This window comes from Pollachius pollachius (genome assembly GCF_949987615.1).
Source record: "Pollachius pollachius genome assembly, chromosome: 17".
In the NCBI taxonomy this organism is placed as follows: Eukaryota; Metazoa; Chordata; class Actinopteri; order Gadiformes; family Gadidae; genus Pollachius; species Pollachius pollachius.
The window spans coordinates 10184520-10212436 of NC_136950.1; the positions used below are offsets into that span (position 1 = coordinate 10184520).

The 27917-nt window shown below is 50.9% G+C and overlaps 2 protein-coding genes across 2 annotated transcripts in view; one reads left to right on the top strand and one right to left on the bottom strand.

Moving 5' to 3' along the window:
- Positions 1–19064, top strand: part of prkdc (protein kinase, DNA-activated, catalytic subunit) — a 39771-nt gene extending 20707 nt beyond the window's left edge. The window contains exons 45-86 of the mRNA XM_079754555.1: positions 43–106; positions 470–618; positions 900–1040; positions 1388–1507; positions 1616–1759; positions 1850–2001; positions 2375–2506; positions 2784–2895; positions 3210–3334; positions 3442–3591; positions 3918–4091; positions 4420–4518; positions 4876–5086; positions 5545–5728; positions 6250–6447; positions 6606–6721; positions 7217–7348; positions 8285–8464; positions 8740–8951; positions 9065–9203; positions 9582–9770; positions 10510–10734; positions 10952–11060; positions 11183–11285; positions 11493–11640; positions 12024–12198; positions 12523–12716; positions 13093–13276; positions 13732–13892; positions 14209–14420; positions 14648–14735; positions 14839–14982; positions 15268–15475; positions 15979–16046; positions 16138–16358; positions 16600–16692; positions 16815–16895; positions 17002–17073; positions 17226–17427; positions 17632–17820; positions 18211–18350; positions 18656–19064. Coding sequence (XP_079610681.1) covers positions 43–106; positions 470–618; positions 900–1040; positions 1388–1507; positions 1616–1759; positions 1850–2001; positions 2375–2506; positions 2784–2895; positions 3210–3334; positions 3442–3591; positions 3918–4091; positions 4420–4518; positions 4876–5086; positions 5545–5728; positions 6250–6447; positions 6606–6721; positions 7217–7348; positions 8285–8464; positions 8740–8951; positions 9065–9203; positions 9582–9770; positions 10510–10734; positions 10952–11060; positions 11183–11285; positions 11493–11640; positions 12024–12198; positions 12523–12716; positions 13093–13276; positions 13732–13892; positions 14209–14420; positions 14648–14735; positions 14839–14982; positions 15268–15475; positions 15979–16046; positions 16138–16358; positions 16600–16692; positions 16815–16895; positions 17002–17073; positions 17226–17427; positions 17632–17820; positions 18211–18350; positions 18656–18860 — 6345 coding nt within the window. The 3' untranslated portion in view covers positions 18861–19064. The remainder of the gene's footprint in view (positions 1–42; positions 107–469; positions 619–899; positions 1041–1387; positions 1508–1615; positions 1760–1849; positions 2002–2374; positions 2507–2783; positions 2896–3209; positions 3335–3441; positions 3592–3917; positions 4092–4419; positions 4519–4875; positions 5087–5544; positions 5729–6249; positions 6448–6605; positions 6722–7216; positions 7349–8284; positions 8465–8739; positions 8952–9064; positions 9204–9581; positions 9771–10509; positions 10735–10951; positions 11061–11182; positions 11286–11492; positions 11641–12023; positions 12199–12522; positions 12717–13092; positions 13277–13731; positions 13893–14208; positions 14421–14647; positions 14736–14838; positions 14983–15267; positions 15476–15978; positions 16047–16137; positions 16359–16599; positions 16693–16814; positions 16896–17001; positions 17074–17225; positions 17428–17631; positions 17821–18210; positions 18351–18655) is intronic.
- A 369-nt stretch (positions 19065–19433) lies between these two features.
- garem (GRB2 associated, regulator of MAPK1) lies at positions 19434–27890 on the bottom strand. The gene is made up of 6 exons (XM_079754485.1): positions 27554–27890; positions 26705–26845; positions 25920–26050; positions 24100–25371; positions 23486–23649; positions 19434–22479 (listed from the first exon to the last, which is right to left on the bottom strand). Exons 1-6 carry the CDS (start codon positions 27672–27674, stop codon positions 21693–21695), a joined length of 2616 nt encoding a protein of 871 aa, XP_079610611.1. The 5' UTR covers positions 27675–27890; the 3' UTR covers positions 19434–21692.
- Between the last annotated feature and the right edge of the window lie 27 nt (positions 27891–27917).

Here is a 27917-nt window from a genome sequence, read left to right on the forward strand (position 1 = left end):
CACTGTATATAATCATAAACATTATTTCTTCTTTTGATATAGGTCCCGCTTGAGAGAAAGAAGAAATACATCCTCATACGTAAAGAAGTGAATGAAGAGAACGGAGGTACAGTCTTCCTGATCTGACCCGGGCATTCCCCGTTGGCAACCTTACAACCACATATATATCAATGTTAGTGTTAGGTGACATATTATACCACCAGGTGTGAGTGTGATTAGCCTTCACTGACATCAAAAGTGGGTGTTTCCACCTAGATGTATGCTGGATAGATCAGTCTACCATCATACCAAGTGGACTGTAGCAAACGTCGCTGATCTGTCCGTCATACATCTAGGTGGACGCGCCCACTTGTGATGGCAGAAGAGGCCGATTTACAAAACATGTTGTAACGGCTAATCGCACTCACACCTGGTGGTACAATATGTGACCTTTAACCTTTAACCAACGGACCCGTGTTGTGCACCACAGAGGCCCCGGTGTATCTCTCCTCCCAGTCGTACATGGCCGACAGCAGTCTGAGTGAGGAGATGAGCCAGTTTGACTTCTCCACGGGGGTCCAGAGCTTCTCCCTGGGATCCCAGAACCCTGAGGGGAACCCGCGCACCGTCGCCAAAAGGGCAAGTCGTCCCTCCACGGTCTCAGCCTCGCTGTATTGACTGACTGTCTGCACGAACCCTCACACTAAAGAATGGAACCGCTGCAGCAGCAGCCTCTATTGTCAACCGGGTTGTTGAAAGAATGGTTTCAGGTTCAAATGAGTGCACTTACTGCTGCTCTGCTGCTTTTGTTAAATATTCGTTTTCGGGTATTACTCAAAACGTTAGCTGAACAAAGCTAAGCTAACTGTAAATGTATTCTTCAATAAGAGGCACATTAACAATTATGATTTTCACCACAGGAGACTGAGGAGGCGACGGCGTCCCAGGACGTGTCGGTGGTTCTGGAGATGGACGAGCTGAATCAGCACGAGTGCATGGCCTCCCTGACGGCCCTGATCGGCCACATGCAGCGGAGCGGCATCACCCCCAAAGTGGAGCAGGTCAGGGAGGTGCTCCCAGTGACACACACACACTCAAACACCTCACGCACACGCAGACAACCCTGCTCCCCGTAGCCATCCAGGTTTCCACCCCCCCTCTGCTCCGTGTCATTCCAATCCCTGGAAATATATAAACACCATTCAAATGATAAGCCGTGGTGCTTTATGAATATTCAGAATACCGAATAAGCTGCAAGGTTTTAAATGTATAGATATTTCTTCTTTGTGAATTTGATTTCCACACATGAGTCCAAAATAAAGTAGGGCCCTTGTGAGTGACCAAACATCGTGTTAGTATCCGTGGAGCTTCAGTGCAGATACCGGTTCTCAATGTGTCTGTGGAGCAGGGAGCCACGCCCAGAGAGCTTCCTCCATGGATGAAGTTCCTGCTGGGCAAGCTGGGGAACCCGTCCACGCCTCTGAACATCCGTCTCTTCGTGGCCAAGCTCCTCATCAACACGGAGGAGGTGGGCACCCAATCGCCGCTCGCATCTCAGCGCTCCCCATCTTCTGTGCTTAGTGTTTCCACATTGCGGTCGGAGGAGTGCCTGTAAAGACGTACGGGGGTGTTGCAGGTGTTCCGGCCGTATGCCGCTCACTGGCTGGGGCCGCTTCTCCAGCTGGTGGTGTCGGGCAACAACGGGGGAGAGGGCATCCACTTCATGGTGGTGGACATCGTGGTGACGGTGCTGTCCTGGATCAGCCTGGCCAGTCCCAAGGTGCGTTGTGCCCATGCCCGCCCCTCAGGGAGCGGTGTAGGGACGCAGGGGCAGGTGTCAGATCATAGACGTCACTTCTCTGTCCCCCAGGGTAACCCCAGGGATGAGGTGCTGGCCAACCGGCTGCTGGAGTTCCTGATGAGGCACAGCTTCCACAGCAAGAGGGCGGTGTTCCGCCACAACCTGGAGATCATCCGCACCCTGGTGGAGTGCTGGAAGGACTGTCTGTGTGTGCCCTACCGGTGCGGCCCCTGCACTCCCGCTCTGTACAACAACTGCATTGCAGTTTTTCCATTGAAGGCTTATCTAAGTGATTGGATTCAAACTGCACTAATTAAAAATGGACATAACAGCAAAGAGGATTTCGGGGATATGACATATTCCACAGAAAATTACTCTAGCTCTTCCTAGTTTAAAAGTAAATAATCTGAACGATTTACAAGTTGAACAGTGCACTGAACAACACATCTATGTCTTTCTCTTAAATCTACGTGGCGGAACCGTCATGTCTCATGCTTTGTCTTTTGAATAACGGTGAACCCTTTGTGTGTTCCCTGTCCTTCTTGTCCTCCCTCTCCTTTGACTCTTTCCTGTCCTTGTGTGTTTTCCTTTTAGCGTGATCTACGAGCGGTTCAGCGGCAGCGACCCCAACAGTAAGGACAACTCCGTAGGGCTTCAGCTCCTGGCCATCGTCCTGGCAAACAGCTTGCCAGCCTACGAGGCCACCTGCGGAGTGGACTATGACAGGTGGGAGACCAGTGCATGCACAATGCAAGAAGACCCCTGATAGTGACACGTCTTTAAAGTCTGCAGCCTTCCTAGAGATCTCATCACATGTGTCAATGTGGTAAAGATTTGATACCTAGTGTGGGCTGGTTTAACGGAACACTCACTGGCGTAAATTATCTTGGATTGTTAAATGTGAACAACGACAAATCACGGGTCATGTTCTTGATTGATTACATGATGGTTCTGGAGCATTGCTCATGTCCTGGCTGATTCAGATGCATTGTGTGTCTCTCAGGTACATGCAGTCCCTGGCCAACAACCTGTCCTTCACGCGCTATAAAGAAGTTTACTCTGCAGCCGCTGAGATCGTTGGCCTCATCCTGAAGAACATGGCTGAGAAAGATGAGGTAGGCAGCGTTTCTGTCACTCTTATTCTGCTTTTCGTTAGCTTGTTCACATTTTACAAGCTACCAAAAAAAAAGGATGCTGTTATAAAGTTAGATTTTGCAGGTTTAAAGGTGCTAAAAAAAGAAAAGAAAAAAAAAGATTTCAGTATAATTTGTTAGAAATGCCAGAGGTATCCGTCAGCTATTGAGTCAAATATGCTGTGAGAATATCTGCTTTGAGTTACCTGCGCCTGCCTCTCAGCCAATTTGGATTTCAGACATGTAGGCCTACATTGTCTCCTGGCTTACTAAACCTGCGTGTCATTTGCTGTCAGTCTCCGCAAGTCCTTCTGAGCCTGGCGGCCAGCAAGGTGACGGAGCTGAAGAAGAAGGACCTAGACGACAAGTTCATCATCTGCCTAAGTAAAGTGTCAAAGCACTTTCCTCCCTTTATGGACCGGTGAGTAAATATTGTACCCATGTATATCACTACGACGTCACCAGTGTGTCTCTTTTTGACAACACCCTCACCACGATCACTCTCCGCCTGTTGTTTCCGTCCTGCAGATTCGTGAACTCTGTGTTCTTCCTGCTGCCCAAGCTGCACGGCATCCTGAAGACCCACTGTCTGGAGTGCGTGCTGAGCCGCGCCGAGGTCATCCCAGACATATACATGCTGCTCCAGACCAAGGGCTTTGTGCAGATGATGGCCCACAGGTGGGACACTGCACCACCTCCCGCACGCTCACATGGCTGGTGCCTTTCGATCTGCATTGGCGTTCATTTTCATTTATCGGGTGGCGTTCTTCTGTTGTGACTCCCCCATGTCTCAAGGCATTTCATGGCATTTCATTTAGTAAGCGAGTGTGCTTGTTATATGCTACAAGCAATGTCTTTTAGACATCGCTCACATGGCGGGTGCCTTTCCCCTGCATTGGCGTTGATTATCATTCACCGAGTTATGTCCTTCTGTTGTGACTCCACCGTGTCTGGAGGCAGCCTGACTCTGAGTGTTGGTGTTGTCTTCCATTCCCCCCCCCCAGGGACGAGGCGAGGCAGAGGGTGTGTCTGGACATCCTCCACAGGGTGCTGGCCCTGCTGACCCCCCCGCAGATGCAGGAGGTCCTGGGAGCCGTGACGGCCTTCGTGTCCCACCCCTCCCCCGTCTGCAGGGAGAGGATGTACGACATCCTCATGTGGATCCAGGACAACTACAGGCTAGTGCTCGGCTGTTTAGTAACTTATCTATTGGGCCTTGCTTTCTATCTAGAAGGCCTTCATCACATGACCGCCATGTTTGCCATGTGCACTGACTTCGGGGCCAACGCTAGTTCCTGATTGGCTCAAGTTGGCACCAAGGGGATGTCACTTGTTGGCGTAGAAGCAAAGGTGTTGCATCGATCAGAGAGAGAGCTTTGCTGAACTACTGTTGACCCAGAAGTTGTTATAGTTGATATAGTTGTTTTGGTGCTTGCAATGTTGGCCTTGAAGGTTTGCTTAGGTTTCAGGAAAGTTTATTTCATGGGACTTCCTGGTTCTCCTTAGTGATGAGGAGAGCATGGCTGACGAGACGTCGGTGAAGGTCCAGGAGGCCGCCAAGGAGACCCTCCTTCAGGGCCTCGTGGATGAGAACCAGGGCCTGCAGTGAGTACCCGCTCACACCCTGTGGCTCTCTGTTCATTTGGGAAACCCAGGGGGATTTCAAGTTCCATGTGACTTTATTATCATTTTTTGTTTCAAGGCATTTCAGGTAGGAAGCAATTTTGCTTGTTATTTGCTACGAGCCATTTCCTTTAGATTATTTATCCAAACAAGTTTCTTGCTTGCTCAAAACAGCACAAGAATATTCACTATAAAACAGTACATTCTTTTGTCCATTGACCCAGGGTCACACATTGTTCTCCATTTCCTACTCGCCCTTCACCGGGCAGTAGATCACTATAGCAGCGGTCCTACAGACCTGAGGGCTACAGCGCTGTGCCTGTGCGTGCTCCCTCCCAGGCTGTACGTGCGTAACTTCTGGAGCCAGGAGAAGCGTCTGCCCCGGGCCACGCTGGAGCGCATGCTGCAGGTGCTGCACTCGCTGTACTGCAGCCAGATCGAGAGGTCCTTCCTCAGCCTGGCCACCAACCTGCTGCTGGAGACCACCAGCCAGAGCCCCGACTTCACCCGCAACATGTTTGAGTACCCGCTGTCCGAGTGCACCTTCCAGGTCCGTTCTGTCTCCCGGCGCTTTGGCCGTCTCCGTGCCATCCTTTGACAGGTGGCATGGCTGCATTTATATAATTATTCCTTCTAACACTAAACCTTTGTGGCGTTAGTCATGATTTTATTATTTTACTTATTTTTGTTAAGTTAGTTAGGGGTACACACGGTAAAGATTCACTGCATTCGTTATTTTTTATAATTCCACCAAATTCTGTGTAGATGGCTACCAGTTAAGTAGTCGACTGCAATGAGGTGTATCAGCGGATGCTAGTTTTTTGGGCTTTGTCAAAATGAACAGGATAATTGAGAATGAAAATAATGAGCTGTATTGGGATATTCCCTCTGCATCCCTCTGATGAATCACCATGGTCACTACAGAGTCCATGGTGTAGAAAGTGATCGAGCCCACTCTGAATACTCTCCACTTCTCAATGCACGCACGCACCCACGCACGCGTTTCAGGACTATGTGATCGACTCAAACTGGCGCCTGAGGAGCACGGTGATGACCCCCATGTTCGTGGAGACCCAGGGCTCCCAGGGGCCGGCAGAGAGCCAGGCTTCCCTCTCATTGGCGGGCAGGGCCAGGGGCCAGCTCAGAGCCACGCAAGCCACCCTGGAGTTCACCCAAACACAGGCAGCGGGAGGTAAAGCAGACATGCCACACGATGCCATATGTTCAGCCACAGTATGCCCACCTATTTTCCAAAAAGAAAAAATTACTTCAACTGTTCAACTGCTTATTATGATGTCTTTCCATATGGCACACATTGCACCCCTAACCATCCCTGGAAGAAGGGACCCCTCCTCCTCCAGGTTTCTTCCTTGATAGTTTAGGCCGTGTTCCTTGGTCTCTGGGTTAAGAGGGGGTCATAAACGGTGAGCTGTGAGCACCCTTTGAAATTAACCAAAGTCTATAAGAGCTGCATAAAATAAAAGGGCATTTTTTAGTGATTCACTCCCTCCTGGCCCCGTTGAAGCTGTGGGAGCCTGTGACCCATCAGTCGGTGCCGTTCATCCTGTTGTGGTCCAGGCCCCGACAGGGCTCTCTGTGTCATAGGAGCTGGATCATTAAGAACATGGAAGCAAGCAAACAGTCAACCCCAGTCCAGTCGCACCAATGTTAACCCCTCAGTCCCTCCTGAACCGTCGTGGCTGTGGTCCGCAGGACGCCGCACCGCCTACAACTGGCTGACGGGCAGCAGCGTGGACACGCTGGCCGAGTACTCGCTGGGCTCGGAGTCCCTCTCCTCCTCGCTGCTGGCGTACGGCAGGAGGCCGGCGGCGGCACGGAGGCCCGCGGGGGAGGGCTTCGGCACCCGACGCCTCACCGCGCCCACCGACGAAGGGGACAGCCGCAGCAGAGGTGGGTGGGGGAGTGGGGCGCAGGCGGGTCCTATTGACCCGCTCGGATGTCCTTTCAGTGGGTGGGCAATGAGCAGTATTTTAAATCACACTCGATGTTTCCAAGAGGTTGATGTAATCCTCCTCCTCCCTCTTCCTCTTCCTCCTCCTCCGGACCAGCGGAGAGCGAGCGGCGCGCGGACATCCAGAGGCTGAGGCGCCGGTTCCTGAAGGACCAGGAGAAGGTCAGCCTGGGCTTCGCCTGGAAGGAGGTGCAGCAGCAGAGACAGAGGAAGGTACTGGTCACCGTGTCGGGGGTTCACTGGAGACGCTCCCCGGAAGACTGGGAGTCTTCCCCTTCTAATGAACAATAATGTCTTTAACAAATACACTTTACGCAGACATATAGTACTTAGCGTCTTAACCTAGCTGTCTTTGTTGTGTACGTGGAATGGGTTAACCTAGGAATTGTAATTGCTTAGCACTTGTTTCTATGAATATCTTGACTGTACCTACAGCGATATATTGTTTCTTTTTCTTCTGACAAATGTACTTATTTTAAGTCGCTTTGGATAAAAGCATCTGCCAAATTAATGTAAATGTTGACTTGATTAAAAATGTGTTGTAGATAGTAGAAACTAGGGAAGACAGGTGTGTGTGTGTGTGTGTGTGGGGGTGTGTGTGTGTGTGTGTGTGTGTGTGTGTGTGTGTGTGTGTGTACAACCAGCCTCACTTCTTCCCTGTCTGCCCTGTTCTCCGTCCCCCCCCCCCGACCGGCCCTCGGACCCCAGGAGGACCAGGTGGACAAGAGGCTGAGGAAGGAGTCCCAGGTGACGCTGTACCGAAGCTACCGGGCGGGAGACTTCCCTGACATCCAGATCCCATTCAGCAGCCTCATCGCCCCCCTGCAGGCCCTGGCCCAGGTCAGCCCCCCCATCGCCCAGCCACTGGCTGGCTGCCTTCTTAAGTACCTCACTGGTCCAAGACTAAGCTGTTCAGTAATGAAGGGGATCGGATCATAGATGGGGATGCTATGTGAACTGGATTGGTCGATGCATAAGTAATTAATGGCGCCGAAATAGTGGTATCCGTGGCACATCTCAGACGTGGGTCAGTGGCTCAGGAGGTAGAGCGGGTTGGCTGGTAACCGCAAGTTTGCTAGTTCGATCCCCGGCTCATCCTAGCTGAGTGTCGAGGTGTCCCTGAGCAAGGCACCTAACCCAAACTGCTCCCGGCCATCTCAACCCCTTGCATGGTTGACTCAGCCATCGGTGTGTGAATTGCCGTGTTCTTGAAGAAAGTAGTCTAAACCGGATCGCTTTTAACTCGCTTTATTTGTTAAAGTATTTCGGTATGGTAACTATGAAGCAAAAGGAGGGGAATTGTATTGAATACGCGCGTGGAGCGACCCACGGTTGACCTCTTTTCTAGCCACGGGGCTGCCATGGGTTTCTGACCTCCGATCTGACTCCCGCTCCCCGTTTGTATCAAGTAGGCGTGGCCTATGTGACGTTTTGGCTCCGGCTTCCTCACCTGTCTAAAGGTGCTGCCATCTGTGGCTGGAGTAGTTATTGCAGCTTGTATGTTGGGTCCTGCTTCCCCTTGTGACTATGTATAGTAATTACAGCTTATATGTTTGATCCTGCTCCCATGTGGCTATGTGGGGGTAATGCAGCTTATGTGCTTAATTTACGTTACAGAATGTGTGCACAAATGGGTGAATATCAGGCAATATTTTCAAAAGCGCTTAATAAATGCCGTCCATTTACCATTTATGTGCTGTTGTATGTCAGAAGTGTTCCCCTCTCTTATACAAGGACTAATGCCTCAACCTGTGTTGTATTCCTGTTGCCCGGCAGAGAGACGCCATCCTGGCCAAGCAGCTGTTCAGCGGCCTGTTCACGGGCATCCTGGGGGAGATGGAGGAGCACAAGTCCATCGAGGAGGCCCGGCAGATCAAGGAGGATCTCGTGAGGGACCTCAACTCCTTCCTCAGCAGCAGCACCCTCTGCTTCCCTCCCTTCGTGGCCTGTGTGCAGGTTCGTGACCCCTGGGACTGTCATCTTAAGTGTTTCCTGGTTGCCAGTCAGCATATTATCTAGATATGTGTATATTTAGTGATGTATTTTGCTGTGCATTTGCTCTTATTAACCCCGAAAATAACGGTTTTAACACAAATTATATGGAGAAATTGTTATAAGTCAATCCCTGTGTTCTGATGAACCAAAGCCAGCGTTCTTGGTATGGTGTGTGCAATGTGACCGAGCAACCCGAGGTCCAACCCAACAACCTGCCGACTGGTCCGTGTGTCCAGGACATGAGCCTCCAGCACCGGGACCTGCTGCACCTCCAGCCGGCCTCCATCAGCTCCACCTGCCTGGCCAGCCTGCAGCAGCCCTCTGGCATCCTGCTGCTGGAGAAGGCCCTCCGACAGGCCAGCGAGGGCAGCGCAGAGCCCCCCACCAAACGCTCCCGAGGACGCAAGGAGCTCCCCCCGGACACGGAGAAGTGGATCCACCTGGCCAGGTAGGCGCTGCTGTAGTCTGACTCTGCGTCTCGGATCGGTTCCAAAAAATCCATACCTTTTTATGATTGGGTAGAAGACGTTTTTATCGGTGCTTTTCCGCACGTGACCCAAGGCTATACAGATCACTGGAGGACTACGACGTGGTCCGCGGGATCTTTGGCGGTAAAATCGGGACCAAGGCGATAACTTGCACGGCACTCGATGCTGAAGCCAACAACGACTTTGCAGAGGCTGTGAAGCTCTACAACGAGGTAACCCAGTCCCTCTAGTATCACCATACTATCAGGTAGATCCATGCCAGTAGTGTACTGTTTATTGTGAGCACATCATAACCTGCCTGTTCTCAGACATGATACCTAGCCACCTTTATCCAAACCTTTAGTGTGCAAATTCTGTCGTCTTTCATTTTTTGTGGGCTGGAAAGAAATGACCTGAATCTTATCGACACTACTGCAGTTCAAACAGCATATTACCGTTAATATATTTGGTTCCTTTTGAACCAGATTTAGAGTATCGTAGACGATGGCTTGCCGTGTTTGAGCGAGAGGCTCACCAGAAGATGAGCAGCGTGTGTGTGTGTGTGTGTGTGTGTGTGTGTGTGTGTGTGTGTGTCTCCCCGTCGCGGCCAGGCTCTGAACCAGGAGCAGTGGAGCGACGGCGAGCCCACGGAGTCGGAGAAGGACTTCTGGGACCTGGCCACCATGGAGGCCTACAGCCACCTGACGGAGTGGAAGTCCCTGCAGTACTGCTCCATCATCAACGTGGACGACAGCCCCGAGCCCGACCTGGACAAGATGTGGGCCGAGCCCTTCTACCAGGTACTGTAGTGATGGGACCAGGCCAGGGAACCCAATCCACTGGAAGGGCTGTGGCTTCTTTAGGCCCAGGCTTGGTTTTGACCAGATGAATAGAATAGAAAGTAGAATACAATAGAATTCTTTATTGTCATTGTACTGGATACAACAAAATTGGATGGCAGTCTTCTTGGTGCTACCCTCCCACATCCCCACATCCTCACACATACATGTATTGACATGCATTCTCCAGTGCATGCTTAAAGTGACAGTGAGGTAGGCTGATGGAAGTGTTTAAACCTTACGTGTCCAAGTAGGACATGGTAGGATTTGGCTGCTTGGTAAATGGACTGCATTTATAATAGCACTTTTCTAGCCAGTGGCCACTCAAAGCACTTCACAATTATTGCCCTACAATCACCCAGTCACACATCGACGGCGCTGTCAGCCATGCAAGGCGAAATCCAGCTCGTCAGGAGCAGTTAGTTAGTTAGTTCGATTATGGATTTGACATTATGCATTTATTTAGCTTTTCTCTCCAAAAAAAACTCTGTAACTGAGAATTTTGACATTTCCCCTTAAGAAACACAAAATGTTGAAATCAAAAATAATGTACAAATATGTATCCAGCTGTTCTGCAAAAAATTGTTTCAACATGATTATTTTAGTTAGGGTTAGTCGCGATCAAAATTAGATTGATTGCACAGGCCTAACTGTGACTGTATGTGTGACTGTGTGCCTGTGTGTGTGCATGTGTGCCCAGGAGGTGTACCTGGGCCACATGGTGCGCAGCATGCTGAAGCAGCTGCAGCAGGGCCAGCGGGACCAGGCGCTGCTCAGCTTCGTGGACCGCGCCATGCGGGTGGAGGAGCGCCAGCGGCTGCTGGAGAGCCACCACAGCCAGGAGCTCAGCCTGCTGTACGTGCTGCAGGACGACTACGACCGCGCCAAGTACTACGCCCACTACGCCATGGAGCTCTTCATGCAGGTACTGGAGGGGGCCAGGCAGACGGGACACTTTCAAAGCTGATCCTTAGAAAATGAACTCAAATGTCATTGAAAAATATCACGTGGATTTCAATCCCCTGTGTTTCGTTAGCCTAGTTTCATTTTGTTCAAAGCGTTTGTAAAACATCTGCAAAGTCTGTTTAGCCAAAGGGGCGGGAATCACTGGTGTTCCCTTCAGTCTTGGCTCTGCCCCCCAGAACTACTCCAGCGTGGACACCCTCCTGGGCCAGAGTCGTCTGACCATCCTGCAGTCAGTGCAGGCGCTCACCGAGATCCAGGACTTCCTGCAGTTCATCAGAGGAGACGGTGGGTAGCCCAAGACTAGCCCACAATGAACCCACACCACACAGTTGATAGAAGACTATTACACTTTACACTGATGGCTGTGAGTCGAACCTGGTTCCTATTTAATCTTGTGTGTTTGTTAGTTTCTGTTTCTTCTCTGAAGCGGCTGATCAGATCCTGGACGGACCGCTACCCTGACACCAGAGTAGATCCAATGAACGTGTGGGATGATGTCATCACGTCCAGGTAAGAAGGGCCTGTTCAAATGTCAAAGGACTGTAAAGGCTATGAAACTGTCAGAGAAGATCATTTTCATGTGTTGGGTAGTTTAATGGAAAGGTACAAAGATTTTCCATGTAAACAATTGGAACACGCACACAAGCACATTTTAGTTTTGTTGTTCTCCCCCTCGTGCTGATCGTTGAACTGTGATGACCTCTCTCCGGGGCTCAGATGTTTCTTCCTGGACAAGATCTGTGAGAAGCTGGGCAGCCGGGGGGACAGCATGGACCTGGACGGCCCCGGGGCCTCCGTGGACGTCCTGGTCAACAACTGCAAGTTCGACATGAGGCTACGCATGGCCGACAGCGCGTGGAAACAGGTGACTGGAGGGCTGCTGGGTTTCCCTGTTTGCTCCTCCCCCTCTTTGGAGATGTGCTTGTATTCACGGACGACCTGGGCTTTAAGTAACCCTTCAGTGTTTCTCCATCCATGGTTGAGTCAGGTCCAGTTCAGTTGTGCAGCGCTGGATCACAATTCAAAGGATTCCATAACATACCTACATTCAGAGGGACTACAGGGGGCTTGGAGGGTCTCCACTAGCCCTTTCGTTAGAATATCAAATTGGCCAAGATTAGATCAATAAGCACAGAGCAAAGTTATCTCCAGCTGTCTCGTTTTTGGTCTGTTATTAGCAGAGTCCAGTGTGTTTCTGTGTATCGGCCGGCCTCCTGACAGTGATCTCCCTTCACATCACTCGTGCAGAGTAACTTCCCGGTGACCACCAAGCTGCTGAAGGAGCTCCAAAGGGAGGCCAAGACGCAGAGGGGATGGTACTTGCAGTGGGTGCACTGCTTCAGCCGCTTCAGCCACAAGCGCTGCCTGGCTCAGCGTCCCGTGGAGCAGATCACGACCATGCTGAAGAGCATCCCACTGCTGGGTAGGCCCTCACACGATCCGAATCACGAACAATGGACAGAGGACATTTTGATCAAGGATTTTTAAGGCCGGGGAGTAGAGCAGGGCAACGGGCAACTGAAAGGGGACGCTAGTTTAAATCCTCAGCTTCTGCTGGCCAACTGTCATAATGGCTCGTGGCTGTCACGTTGGCTTGTGGCTGCCAAAGTGGCTTCCTTAACTGCTTGCACGGTGGAAGCAAATGGATGCGTACGATGGGTCCAATGTAACACCAATGTGGCAGTAGGGTCCAGAGAAAGGTCAGTACTGTGGGAGTCTTTAGATGTTTGACGTCCCATCTCCACAGAGGAGCTGGAGTCAGACTGCACCTCGGCTGCGGCCCACATCTTCCGGGACCAGAAGGTCCTGCAGGGCACCTCGTACCACCTCCTGGCCTCGGCAGTGGGCAGCAGCCACTCCGTCCTGGGGGCCGTGGAGACCAGCAAGGCTGAGAAGGTGTTGAGGCTCGCTGGGTCCTCCGCATCCACCAGCCAGCCTAAGGTCAGGGACTAAGGGGTTCGAAGGATAAAATGTTTGCTTTCTGTTTTTTGGTCATATACTTCTTAATCTTTTAAAGGTGACATATTATGTCACCAGGTGTGCATGGTAGGCTTGGTAATCTAGGTGGACACGCCCACTCGTGATGTCATAAGAGGAAGATTTGCAAAACGGCTTCTAACGGCTATTCACACTCTCACCTGGTGGTATAAAATGTCCACTTTAAGTGAGTGGAATGGACGTAAGCAAACATAATGAGTTGTGGAGAAGTTTTAAAACTTTTTTTTTTTTTTTTTTACATATTGAAATGGTGTTCTGTTCAATGGCGCCCTCACGAGGGTATGACGTACGGCGGCTGTGTAACTGTGGTGGTGTTCAGGCGGTGGAGGCGGCGCTGCAGCGGAAGGCTCTGGACCTCCTGGTGGGCGCCAGCAGGAAGGCGGACGAGGAGCTGCTGTCGTTCAGCAGCGGCTGTGTGGAGAGCGGCGGCGTGGCCCGCACCTACATGACCCTGGCCCACTTCTGTGACCAGCTGCTACGGGACGAGGAGCGCAGCGGCGCCGGTGGGCCGGCAACGCACCGCCACACCCCACACACTAGGCCGCCGTAACTCTGACAGATCGCACACACCACCATACCTCACACCTCAACACACCACAAACCACACCACACCACACCGCACACACCATCACACCACACCACACACACCCCACCTCCTATTCTCGCCATAGGGAAGTATTAGAGGAATCAAACAATGTTACAAATATACAAAAATCCAATGTCATTCAGATTTTTGATCAAAGTAACAAAAAGACATTGAATTTGTCAATTGTATTATGTTTTTTTAAAGGCCAACCAAACCCTAAAACACCTTATTCAAATGAAAGGGGATGGAGTGGCTGGCATAGCAGTGCTATGGATTGATCCTGGTCAAAATGTTAATTGCACAAACGTAGGATGGAATGTAAATCTGGACGTGTGTGTGTGTGTGTGTGTGTGTGTGTGTGTGTGTGGACAGTGAGTGAGTTCCCTGAGCTGTCTGTGCTGCCCTTGCACGTGGTGGAGAGCACCCTGAAGGCCCTGAAGCTGAACAGCGAGGACGCCCGTCTGCGCTTCCCCCGCCTGCTGCAGATCATCGAGCTGTACCCCTCCGAGACCCTGGACCTCATGACCAAAGAGGTTTCACAATAAGAGCGCAACATTCACAACAAACCAGCTTGATCAATTCATGTCTACACATGAGACAATGCAGTTAGGGCTGAACGATTTGGGAAAATGATCGTATTGAGATTATTGTGTCCAATATTGCAATTGTGATTTAGTATGCAATATTTGTTTTTAAAGGTCCTTATGTTCTGTATTATTCACTCACTGAACAAGCATTCACTACACCCTTTGATTAATCGTTCAGCCCTAAATGCTAATATGATGTTATATACAACAGTAGATATTGTATCACCATATCTTGAGTTGACATGAAGGTTTCTGTGAGCAGATGGCAACGGTACCGTGCTGGATGCTGATTGGCTGGATGAGTCAGATGGTGGCCCTACTGGACAAGCAGGAGGCGGTGGCAGTGCAGCATTCGATTGGCCAGATCGCGGAGAGCTACCCCCAGGCCCTGGTGTACGCCCTCATGGCGAGCAGGGAGAGCTACCACTTCCAGGACTCTGCCACGGGACACAGGCAGCAGGAGTTTGTTAACAAGTAGGATTCAGCCTCCAATGCACTGTTCACCCTCATCACTGCGAAACTACTGAACTGTGTCCCCATCACTATAACACCACTGCACTCTGACCCCATCCCTACAACCCCACTGTCCTCCCATCACTAGAACCCCTCAACAACTTAAAGGGGCATTATTGTTGTATGTTTCTACTTTCTAACTTTCTAATGCTTTGTGTTTCTGTGTGTGTCTTTGTGCGTGTGCGCAGACTCACTAGTCTTCTGGATAAGGGCGGAGCTGTACAAAACTTTGTAGACTCTCTTCAGCAGCTTACAAACCCTGAAATGCTGTTCAAGGTAATGTGGTTTATGGTCTATGATATGGTCCGTTGAGTCTCTCAACAACACATGACTCTCCGGATCAGCCTCCCTTGAGCTCCGTCTGTCAAATTGTCCCCAGGATTGGTGGGAAGATGTGAAGAATGAGCTGGAAAAGCCAAGTTTTGACAAGGACAAGATGGCCCGCTTGTACAACGAAATGCAGGCGTCACTCGGGAACACCAGAGCTGAAGGATGTGGAAGTTTCCGGAAGAAATTCAGCCAGGTTGGTTGGTTTGGTGGAGATTAGTACTAGCTAGGGGATTTCACTTAAAAACTGCTCCATTATGGTTCTCCTGGTCCAATGTGTATGAGATTCAACAACAATAGAAGTACGTTGTGTTTGCAGGGAAGGAAACTGGACACATCGACAAAATATTTATCAAATCTTTACATACAATGTATTCAATGCCCCTTCCAATTCAAAACAAATGAACTGGAATGGGTGCATTCATATTTGGTTTTAGAGCATCAATTGTAAATGATGCAAAAATGTGTTGAAATGTTTCAGAAATTCTATAAAGAGGTGGAGAAGATACTGGGGCCCCAGGGGACAAAGCTGTTTGAGAGCAAGAAGGACAAGAAGCTGAGGAAACAGGTGGAGGACCTGATGGGGGAAATGCGCCACTTCCAGAAGGAGCCAGGCAACCTGAAGGAGTATTCCCCCTGGCTCAGCAGCTACAAGGCAGACCCCTTCCACAACCAGCTAGAGGTCCCAGGTCAGTGGCCCACCGCCGTCACACCACTGTCCTACACCACTGTCCTACTGTCCTACACCACTGTCCTACTGTCCTACACTACTGTCCTACACTACTGTCCTACACCACTGTTCTACACCACTGTCCTACTCTACTATCCTACTGTCCTACACCACTGTCCTACACCACTGTCCTACTGTCCTACACCACTGTCCTACACCACTGTCCTACACCACTGTCCTACTGTCCTACACCACTGTCCTACACGGCTGCCAGGGGCTGATGGAGTAGGAAAGATGAACCTGAGAAATACTGAATTGGAGAACATCTGGCTGATCAGGCATAAGGACATCAAAGGCCTACTGGGCATCAGTGATCACTGATAAATCAAACCTTCTAAAAATGCTTATTAAGGATAGAATCAAGGTGTGCTTTGTTATATTTACCCATTGTTCTTTGTCCCTATCTGAATAAAAATCGCTCTGGTTCCACGTCGTGTTTCTTGCCCGCTCTGATCTCCACAGGACAATACGACGGCCGGTCCAAACCCCTGCCCGAGTACCACGCCAAGATCACCGGTTTTGACGAAAGGGTAGGTTCCCCTTCTTCGCCCCTCACACAAGAGCTCTGTCCGTCCCGACGGCGCGTGGCCCCTCTGACCTCTCGCGACCTTCCCCCCGCAGGTGAAGGTCATGTCGTCGATCCGGCGTCCCAAGCGGCTGATCGTCCGGGGGGACGACGAGCGCGACCACCCCTTCCTGGTGAAGGGCGGCGAGGACCTGCGGCAGGACCAGCGCATCGAGCAGCTGTTTGGCGTCATGAACACCCTGCTGGCAGGCCACGCCCCCTGCACCCTGCGCAGCCTGCAGCTCCGCACCTACCAGGTCATCCCCATAACCAGCAGGTACCGGCCGCTCTCTCTCTCTCTCTCTCTCTCTCTCTCTCTCTCTCTCTCTCTCTCTCTCTCTCTCTCTCTCTCTCTCTCTCTCTCTCTCTCTCTCTCTCTCTCTCTCTCTCTCTCTCTCTCTCTCTCTCTCTCTCTCTCTCTCTCTCTCTCTCTCTCTCTCTCTCTCTCTCTCTCTCAACTCAATGTAGTAGATGTTATGTAAAGCCTGGTTTGGTGCTCGGCCCGTGTGCCCTGTAAGGATCGGCCTCATCGAGTGGATGGAGAACACGTGCACGCTGAAGGAGCTGCTGGCTCGCAGCAGGACTCCAGCGGAGACCAGCGTGGACACGAGGTCAGCAGCCCTATATGTACACACTACATTCAGACTCAACTAACCCTGCCCCCCTATGCCCACCTCTGTCTTTGCATGATTATACTTGCATTGAACCCTCCAATCATTCGGTTTCTTCTCAGGCCGTTTCAAGTTTATGATGGTTGGATATCCAGCTTTGCTCCTGGCAAGGACGGTGCACAAAAATATACAGATGTTTACAAGTAAGTGGCAGTTTTAACATGCTACCATGATCGACCTGCTAAACCTGAGGTCAAAGGTCATCCCTCATAAACCCGCACGCGTTTGATTTGTTTGTCGTTCATCCAGAAAGGCAAAGCGTGCAGACGCTGTCAACAACTTCATGAAGGTTATGCAGCTCGTCCCGGAGGATCTGCTCAGGTACGCACACGCGCACACACACACACACAGTCTTTCTCACCCCCTACTGTCCTTGCTCTTTCCCCTCACACCTGTCTCTACCTATCTCGCCTCTCTCTTATCCCGCTCGATGTCTGTCTGTCTCTCTCTCTCTCCTCCCTGTCTCCGTCCAGGAGGGCGTTTGTGAGGATGAGCACCAGCCCCGAGGCCTTCCTCTCTCTGCGCTCCCACTTCATCAGCTCCCACGCGCTGCTGTGCATCAGCCACTGGATCCTGGGCATCGGCGACCGCCACCTGTCCAACTTCATGGTCAACACCGAGACCGGCGGCATGGTCGGCATCGACTTCGGCCACGCCTTCGGTTCGGCCACGCAGGTTCGCCAGCCCCGCCTCTCAATGGCCGCCATCCCGTGTCAATGTCATCATTAACGTAGTCGAGGAGGGGGGCCTCTTTCTGACCCACCATTCGCTGGAATGTCATGCAGGAGAATAATTTTAATACACTATTAGACCATGGTGTACGTACGATGATTGTGTGTTCGAGAGCAGATGTCTTACGGTGAGGGCTTTGTGGTTCAGTTCCTGGTGGTGCCGGAGCTCATGCCGTTCCGGCTGACCCGGCAGTTTGTGAGCCTGATGGAGCCGCTGAAGGAGGCGGGTCTGATCCAGAGCGTCATGGTCCACTCCCTCAGGGCCTTCCGCTCCCAGCCCGAGCTGCTGCTCAACACCATGGACGTGTTCGTCAAGGAGCCCTCGCTGGACTGGAAGGTGAGGGCGCCGACGACGGGAACTGCCTCTCTCTGACTGACGGGAACTGCCTCTCCCTGACTGACGGGAACTGCCTCTCCCTGACTGACGGGAACTGCCTCTCTCTGACTGACGGGAACTGCCTCTCCCTGACTGACGGGAACTGCCTAACAGTAGTTCATCCTAACAGAAGAGGGATTGATATCTTGATTATGTTATGTCTAATTACAGTACTTACAGCTCAGCAATTCCCATGCTTTATCAATACTCGCAATGTTAATAAGATAAGTTAGGCAAGGGGTCGTTCCACAGTATTGTTACGGATCTGGTCAACCTGTATGTAGAGTGCTAGTGTGTTGCTAGGTACAGCCACATGGCTACACCCGGCGGTGACCCTGTCTGAATTCACAGAACTTTGAGATGAAGCAGCTGAAGAAAGGCGGGTCTTGGACCTTAACCGTCAACACCAAAGAGATCAACTGGTACCCGCTGCAGAAGGTGGACTTTGCCCGCAGGAAGCTAGAGGGGGCCAACCCTGCCACCATCACCAGGTACAGCATCCAATACACCCACACGGGCAGCAGGGCTCTGATTGGCCCAGCTCACCCACACGGGTAGCAGAGCTCTGATTGGCCCAGCTCACCCACACAGCTAGCAGAGCTCTGATTGGCCCAGCTCACCCACACAGGTAGCAGAGCTCTGATTGGCCCAGCTCACCCACACAGGTAGCAGAGCTCTGATTGGCCCAGCTCACCCACACAGGTAGCAGAGCTCTGATTGGCCCAGCTCACCCACATGGGTAGCAGACCTCTGATTGGCCAAGCTGAACCGTACCACTGTGTCTGCCTCTGGTTAGCGAGGAGCTGAGGCTGGGCTTGGAGAAGGACCTCGCCTTCACCGGGATGCAGCGGGTGGTGTTGGGCACGGAGGAGCACAACGTGCGCGCCCGCCTCCCAGCGCTGGGCCTGACGGTGGAGCAGCAGGTGGCCTGTCTCCTGGACCAGGCCACCGACCCCAACCTGCTAGGCCGTGTCTGGGTTGGCTGGGAGCCCTGGGTCTGAAGGAGTAGTATGTCCTCGGAAGGACTGTTCGCCTCATCAGCGCCCGTTAAAACAACTTTGATAACTTTAAGTTATCGTGCTCTTGTGCTGTTTTCGTGGCACTTATGTTTAGAACTAGACACGTATACAGTTAAACTGTGTGGTTAGAAGTAGTCAAGCTATGGTATGTTGCATTATATGTGTCCTGTTGACAATAATTTGTAATAAAAGTCCTAAAGGTACGCTGTGTAAGAATCTAAAATTGCTTCTCGTTAATGACCCCTTTGGCCAGTCGGTGAACTGCGGCCTGTAGGAGCTCAGGCATTGAGAGCTCCGTGGTGTGACCGTCATGAATACACCATGAAGACAGGTGAGCTATAAACAATGGGATGGGGGTGAGAGGAAATAATGCACTTAAAGAAAATTAAATACGTTTTCGCCTGTAGTAAATCTTGCATGAAGCCTACTCCCTTTAACTCATCCAAAATGCAATCGTTCAATTTGTTGAATGAATACAATGACGCGCACATTAATTTCTGTTTTAATAGATCATACAACTAAAACAGGGAGAGTAGCAAAGTGAGGAGTGTCAGTTGTAGAGTACTGACGTCGTACCACAGCGCAACCAAGTGGGGTCTGCAGCCATTCATCAGACATCATTTATTTACACTGGCCTGGATTCAGAGAGGAAAACCTTGCAGGGATATTTAACGGAAACTACACCCTAATTGAGTTTTCTGCTCCTTCAAATGTTGGCACACTCGAAAGTGGTAATGATTAGGGTACCAAAGTAGTATGTTCCAAAGTAGATTGTTCAAATTAGATTTATAGCATAACAATTTGTAATTTTCCAGTGTCAACCGATCTCGGTACTTGAGGTTGTTTTTCCTTCCTTACATCATAGTACCAAAATCAACCTAGCAGTGACTATAGAGTGTAGTTTCCATTTAAATACACAAGGTTTGGCCAACTTCAATATCAAACATCAGCAAAAACACCTTGCATGTTCCTTCACATTCCATCTGCTGACAAAACAATGGAGCTTTGGTAGGTGATAACTAACAGTAGTGTCTGTGTCACAACATCGCCTTAAAGAAAATCTGTCCAAGTATAAGCCAGTTTAAATCAGAGGAAAGTTCTAATTGGTAATTCTCCAACTGTAAACAGGGATGAGTAACTCTGAATCCAAGTGTTTGTGGATCTTTGGCAAACTGGGATATTGGTTAACAAAAAATAAATGTACAAATATTGTATATTAAAGTGTAATTTTGGATTATTGTGGATAAGAGATGGTAGAGTAAATTAATAAGCAGAAGGAGCTGCCTGGTTTATGAACTTATCTCTGCAGCTGTTCAAAAATAAATACGGCTAATGCCTTAGGCCAATATGCATATTTTTTCCGTTATTTGAATGGTTTTAGTAACTTAATATAGAAATGAAAGTAGTTGACTATCGGGCAACCCCACATTCACATGCAGAGCCTTTGTGTTTGAGGAACAGAACTGCACCAAAGGGAGAGGTACTTTGGCAGGTCAGAGGGGAAACGCGCTACCAAAGTGACATACCAGGTAACACCTTTACATTGTGGTAGTTTAAGGTCTGTTGGTTAAGGCATAAAAAAGCTTCATTTCCCAGTCGGATAACAGTTCCACCTAAAACATGTAGTGCATGTGTGTGTTCACCTTGACTCTCTCCTTTGAACACTGAAGCTCCCTCCTCCACTGACTGCCTTTGAATGACCCCCATGTTGAACTGAGCAAAGTGCATGATGCAGGACGCGTACGACACGGCCCACTGCCTCTTGTTTGCATATTAGTGTTAAGGACAGGGACATATCTACGTTAGTCGGAAAGGCCTCAGTCCTTGTCATTCGGGAGTATGTTTGAATCTTCATTAAAAAGGAGAAACTTTGGCAAAAAGCAAGTGGTGAGTAATTCAACGCAACCGACTCCCCCAATATATATATATAAAAAAAAGGCATCAAATACAAATAATACATTGCATGGCTCAACGGGTTATCACATAAGGAGACCCCGATGAGTCCTTAAAGTGGAATACCACACCATTTGAAACTCCTAAGTATTATTGCAAAGACTTATTAACCACTTTCACATTACATTATGACATCGCTTGAGTCAGATAGGTAAAGGAACTGCACCAGATTTTGTGACATTGAGCTCATTGCAATCATTTGCAACTTCATGGCCATTCGTCACATGGCTCCAAAACCAGCAAATAAGAAACTTCTGTTAATATAAGTAGTAGTATCGAATGATACTGGGATTTGGTTGCTAAACTAACCTGCGTGTGCCTCTTGTGTTGGGGGGGAAAATGTCAGTTTCTCCATTAATACTTGTTACGCCACTAAAGGAGCAGTATCACACGCTTGTGTGTAGATAAGGTGCAACATTAAGGGGCCGTCTCATGTTTAATACAATATATATATTAAGCTTTGTCAGTTCACACAAATCTTTGACGTCAGTGGTACTCCCGTTTAAGAAAAAAATCGGACAATGCCCCAACAAAGCTAGTCTTTGTTTATCCTCCCCCCACTGCAGTTCAGTACCATTAACTCATCGGTTTCCATAGCAACCGCTGAAGGGCCACGGGGACAGAGGAGCAAGTAACAGACACAGAGCCTCCATGAAAGTGCCAACGGGTTGGATTCAGGTACCGTTGTAGCAGGTCCCCCTGTTGGACCGACGGGCTTCCGGGCTCCGCTCTAGCTGCCGTTCCCAGGAACCCAGGCGACACTAAAAGCTCGGCAAATTAACTTAAGCCGGTGTGCGTGGCGTGCATACCGGAGGCGGGACACACAACCGACCCCGCCCGCTCTCGACTCGTACCGCTGCGTTATATCTTGGGCCTCCACCCGTTCATGAACTGCATGAGCTTCTTGACTTGCAGCTTGCTCAGCTTGAAGTCCTCCGACAGGATCTCCTCCGTCAGCTGCAGCAGCAGGCTCCCGTCGATCTTCTCCGTCCCAAACAGTGCGACCACGTCGTCCGTCAGGCCGATGAAGCGCAGCGAGCGGGAGACCTCCTCCACGGAGAGCCCCGCCAGGCTGGCCGGGGGCTGCCACGCAGCCACCGCCACAGGGGGCAGGCAGCAGCCGGAGGTGGGGGAACACGCCACGGCCAATGGCTCCGGCGTGCCCTGCTCGTCCTGGCTGAGGGGCCGCCGTGGGGTCCGTGGGTCGCACTCCGAGCCCGCGGCGAGCGCCCCCTCGGGCCCCCGCTTTGATTTTGAGGTTCTGGGGGGCAGGATGGGGCAGGAGAGGCTCTGCTTGGCGGTGAAGGCGTCCATGGGCTTGTCCCCGCAGGTGCCTGAGGTGCAGCCGGAGGACTGGCCGCAAGCTGGGCGCGGGCGCAGGGGGCCCCCCCCCCCGTCGAGGTCCAGCAGACTGGCCGTCTTCGGGGCGCCCAGGGACCTCTTGCGCGGGAAGCTGTAGTAGCTCCGGCCGGCGGGCCCCAGGGGCTCCTCTCCGGCCCGGGTCCCGGCGTTGGGCCAGGACAGCCTGGAGGACATGCCCTGCAGCGGCAGGCTGCCGCAGGTGAAGGCGGCGCCGGCCTCGGCCTCGGCCCAGCTGCAGGGGCAGCACGCCGGGCCCTGCTCCTCGGCCTCGCCGTCACACCCACCGCTGCAAGCGGAGACAAGAGGTTCAGGGGTAACAATCAGGGGCTCATCGGTTGCCATCGTTTCTGATTGGCTTGTAAGTGCCAAATGACATCATCGGGCACCAATCAGAGAAGGCCTTTGAATGGACTTTGACTGACTGTACTCAATTCTGAATTATTTCTACAGATCCACCCAACCACCTTGTGCCGTCCATATGGACAGCTTACCTCCACTGAGACAGCATTTAATGTTTAAGTAGTACATAGACAACATCCAAGTGTTTAAAAGCTGCAGAGACGGGGATCCCATTAGCTTCCTCCTTAACGGCTCTTATCACACAAACTTAAATGATCATTAAATGTTTTTCTTTAATAATGTTTTTAACTCTTATTGTTAAGTCTTTTATAAGGAGGAAACAATTAAAATATGCAGCTACGGTCAATGACAAACCTAACCAAAGGAGATTGGAATTGGAGCGTTAACTGCCTGCTTACACCGAGACTGCTTTGCACGTCACAGACTCAATAACAAAATGTCTGAATGGTCCATGAAACAGCCTTGGAACGCCTGGTGAACTTTCAAACTGTGCCAAGAATATCGTGAGACAATGACTCCTACCCTGTAAACATTGATTATGTTTCCATAAGTTTCCATAGCAACTACCTGAAAATAGTACATCTGTAAACACTGAAAAGAACATCTAATGCAGAGCATTGGCTTTGGGGATCTCTCTCTCTATTAGCACTGAGTGCCTTCTTGCTGTCAGCGCCCTCTAGTGTAGTGAAGGAGTGAGACCCCTCCTTGATCAGATCAAGTATGAGGATATGATCCAATATTTATTTCAACAGGGAAGTGACGTGGCCTTAAAATAGGCAGAGGGACAAAAGGGACAGGAACCATGCCTTCCGCTAATAAACCGTCTGTCGCTTTCTTTACCAGAGGGCTTCTCTCCACGGTGACTCACGGCCTCAGAGTCTAAACAAACAGTGCCGTCTGTGTCATTGTGCTGGGAGCAGGATCCCTCTTACATGTTGTGCAGGCCTGATGAGTAGTAGGACAGGGTGGGGCTGGGGGAGCGAGTCTCCTGCTGCCGGGGCTTGGACACGGCGGGCCCCACGGGCAGCGCCGGCACCTGCTTTGCGGTCCGAGGAGGAATGGGCGGGGCGTTCAGGAGGCGACATTCCTCCCTCACCTGCACGGGGAAAGCCATGCGACGCATTCTAATGATATCTCAGCACACCTTTTCACCCGCCTCTTTTTACTGAACATCGGGCAACCCCACATTAGATCCATCGGTTAACCCCACATTAGATCCATCGGTTAACCCCACATTAGATCCATCGGTTAACCCCACATTAGATCCATCGGTTAACCCCACATTAGATCCATCGGTTAACCCCACATTAGATCCATCGGTTAACCCCACATTAGATCCATCGGTTAACCCCACATTAGATCCATCGGTTAACCCCACATTAGATCCATCGGTTAACCCCACATTAGATCCATCGGTTAACCCCACATTAGATCCATCGGTTAACCCCACATTAGATCCATCGGTTAACCCCACATTAGATCCATCATTGGATCCATCGGATCTAATGTGGGATTGTGTCGCTCGATTTAGAGATGCAATACTTACAGCCTCCGACTTGGGCGGGACGGGGGGCGGGGATTGACACAAATCGGAGGTGGCGATTGGTCCCAGAGAACAGGCGGGCTGGTAGGACTGGCCCACCGTCGCCCCGCCGCCGGCGTTGTTGTTCCCGCCGCACCGCGACCCCTCGCTCAGCGACGGCTGGGCCATGCGGGACTTGAGGTGGTCCAACCACAGCTCCTCGTAGGGCACCTCCGACTTGGGGGCGGGCTGCGGCGGCGGCGGCGGCGGCTGCACCGGGCTGGTGCTCTCCATCAGCTCGGTGAAGTACTGGTCCGCCTGCTCCGCCTGGTCCACGGGGACGCTGTCCGACGGCAGCAGGGCCCAGTCGCCGCACAGACTGGCGCAGCCCTGCAGGTTGACCTCGCTGTTGCTGTGCAGGTTGTTGCCGTACACGCACACCGACAGCCGGTGGAACGACTGCGTCAGCTCGTCCCGGGCGTACGTCAGCGAGCCGGGCGGCTGCGTGGGGGTGGGGCAGCCGCCGCCGTTGGTGCCGCCGCCGCCGCTTCCCACGCTGCCGCCGATGCCGCCGCCGCCGCCGCCGCCGCCGCCGCCGCCGCCGCCACTCCTCTTGGGGCTCTTGCCCTCGTCGTTGCCCCAGTCCGTGCGCACGTCGCGCACGGCCCGCGAGTAGTCGTCGATGTGGAACTGCTCCTGGCAGAAGGTGAACCAGCGGTGCACCATGGTGTCCAGCCACAGCTCGCCCTGCAGCAGGCCCTCGGGCAGCGCGCAGCGGGGCACGGCGGCGTGCAGCGGGAAGTGCACCGGCATGATCTTGTTGCTGCGCAGCACGCAGCACACCACCACCGTCTTGGTCTGCACGTTGACCAGCTTGTAGCGGTGGCCCTGCCGGATGTGGTGCAGGTCGTGCTGGTTGCGCGGCGGCCCGCTGGGCACCGCCACGTTGACGGGCAGCCGCGTCTTCTCCACGATGTGGCGGATGGTGTGCTCGCCCTCCTGCATCTGCAGCTCCAGCGGGCTGCAGGTGCTGAAGCGCCCCTTGCACTGGAAGGGCAGGCTGGCGCTCTCGTTGGTGCGGTGGTTCATGCAGATCAGGCAGGGCATCTTGCCCCGCCCGACGCGGCCGATGGAGTGCAGCTTGCCGATCTTCTTGAAGATGGTGTTGAAGCGGGACTTCTCCCGGGAGGTCTTGGTGTAGAGGATCTCCGCCTGGCCCATCAGGGTGAGCTCGTCCCCCGTGCTCAGGGAGATGTTGTACACCTCCGTGTCCTCGTTGCACTCCCCCGACGCCATCTAGGAACGGCCAATGGGATTGGTTAGGTTGAAAGTGGACATTTTATTCTGTCTGAGAAGGTCAGTGTACCAGGATAGGGTGGGGCCAGATACAGGGAGTGTTCAAAGCTGTTGTTTTGTGCAGACAGGCAGGGTATCAGTCGCTTGCTGCTTGATTTGTAGCTACTTGTGTAACTGATCACAGCCATGAGTAAGACTGATTGAATCAGGGTAGTTGCTGGGTCAAATATAGACCAAATGCTATCTTGAGTCAAATCTGTGCATTCCTTCAAGAGTTTCTTATTAAACAAAGATATTATAAACAGAATAAAGGGCTAAATCACTGATGATTAATGTATGATTAATGACTTAATCATACATTTATTGCATATCTGAGGACCCTTTCATAAGTCTTAATGTCAGTCAGGAAACTTTGAGACACATTCATTCAGGATTAATATCCCGTTCCTCAAACTGTTGTTTCAGACATGCACACACACACATATACGAAGCAGTCTCATTGCCCTTGCTTTCATAAACATCCAACAAAAGGTACTTCTCATGCGTACCTTAACGTTGAACGTAATGTCTTCCATCACGTAGACCCTTTCAGGAAAAGCTTTGGCCACTTCCTCCACACTGTTGAAGTACTGCACTGGTTCCCTGATGTCTCGGTCCTGCTCCAGCAACTTAAACTGACCTGAGACAAGAGGAGCACTACGTCAGACCTTCACTCCTGGGTGGAAATGGGATCGGCGGTCAAAACTCATGGCGTCTAAAATGGGTTCAAATTAGTGATACTTATAAATATGTCAGCCCTAAACGGTTGGCTACACTGTGTCTCTTCCTCTGTATCAACATTCTGGAGGATGCTGACATATTGGTTTGAATCGTGGAGGCAGCTTTACTGGAAATTGTAAGACACATAAAATATCACTTTGAATGTTTTGTGCTGAGCACCCACGTCGTAGCTTGGCAGTGGCTCAGGAGTTAGAGTGAATGGGAGCAAGTTCAATTCCCGGCTCCTCCTAGCTAAGTGTGGTCCCTGAGCAAGACAGCTAACTCTAACTGCTCCCGACAGGCTGCCTTTGCCTTGCATGGCTGACACCCCCGTAGGTGTGTGAATGTGTGTAAGAATGGGCCGTAATTTGTAAAGCGCTGTGAGTGGCCACTGGTTAGAAAAGCGCTATATAAATGCAGTCCATTTACAATATCACTATTTCACAGCTGGTGTCTGTGTGTGCGTGTGTGCGTGCGTGCGTGCGTGCGTGCGTGCGTGCGTGCGTGCGTGTATATATATATATATATACATATATATACACACACGCATGAAGTTTGTGGGGCTGTTTCCTACCTTCATAATGAACTGGGATTTCTATTTTGGGGCCGATAACATAATGTCCCTCTTCAAGGCTGTGAGCCGTTATGGTGGTCCACTGACGGCAGGAATGAAGTAAGAGGTAGTCGTTGTCCCGTAGTCCTTCCACTGACTCGCCTGATGGAAGAAATGCAACATATGCGTATTCATGAGTTGCTTGTTTGCCTAACACTCATTGACATTCTAACGAATCATTTCATGAACTGGTCTACTGTGTAACTGACGCACTATACTTTCAAGTTAACATGCCATAAGGTGCCAATAGGTAAACAAGTAAGGTTTAAGTAAGTGATTTAACATCAGGCAAACGTTGCCGGCACTTTAACCAATGGAATGCAGAACATTTCTAGCAAGGGTTTAAATTATTTATTATTCAATGCACATTATTCTAAATGGTAACCATTATATACATCCTGCTACAGACTTCTGCATATGTGCATATGTTGGCTTACAAAATTATATATGAATCATACATTTAGTTATATTATCATCGAAGTCCATGATGGGGGGCATGCATTGTACTGCATCAAGGGGGGATGACAGGGTTGTAGAGGAAAGGGAGTTACAAGAAAATAGATGAGGCTAGATGATAACTTTGCAACCTGCATACTGAGCTTCAGATAAACGGACACTGTTGGGGACCAACAACTCAGGCCTTTTATCGGTAGAATAACCCAAATATGAACGAGGACCATGTGCATAAGTAGTTTTTCATGGTCAGAGCCCTTGGTGAACGTTAGCTTCTGAGGCACTAGCACTGCACAGAGACCCACTGTAGCGTTTGTAAAAGCCTCATCGTGTGACCACAGAGAGGACACTGCTTACCTTGATCCAGCTTCACAATTTGAGGCAATCTGTAAGAACTGACGAGTTGATCTAACGGCAGGGAAGTGTTGCTCCACGGAACATCCTTCAGGTTGTTGTACAACATTGTTCCAAGGTCCATATTGTTCAGTTAACTTAGCCAACTACATCGGTAGTTAGCTGCAAAACGTCCAGAAAAAGCCTCGCCAAGCTAGCTCACCTTGAGAAATAGTCAAATATTGATGCGCGGCTTTCTACTCCACATCGCTGTTAATCGATCGTTGCATATCTCTTCTTTAAACGTTTATGTGATGTAGACATCTGTAGTATCAGAATGTGGTTATAATATTGCACAGCCATGTTTGTTTGTGTAATGTTCTAAGCT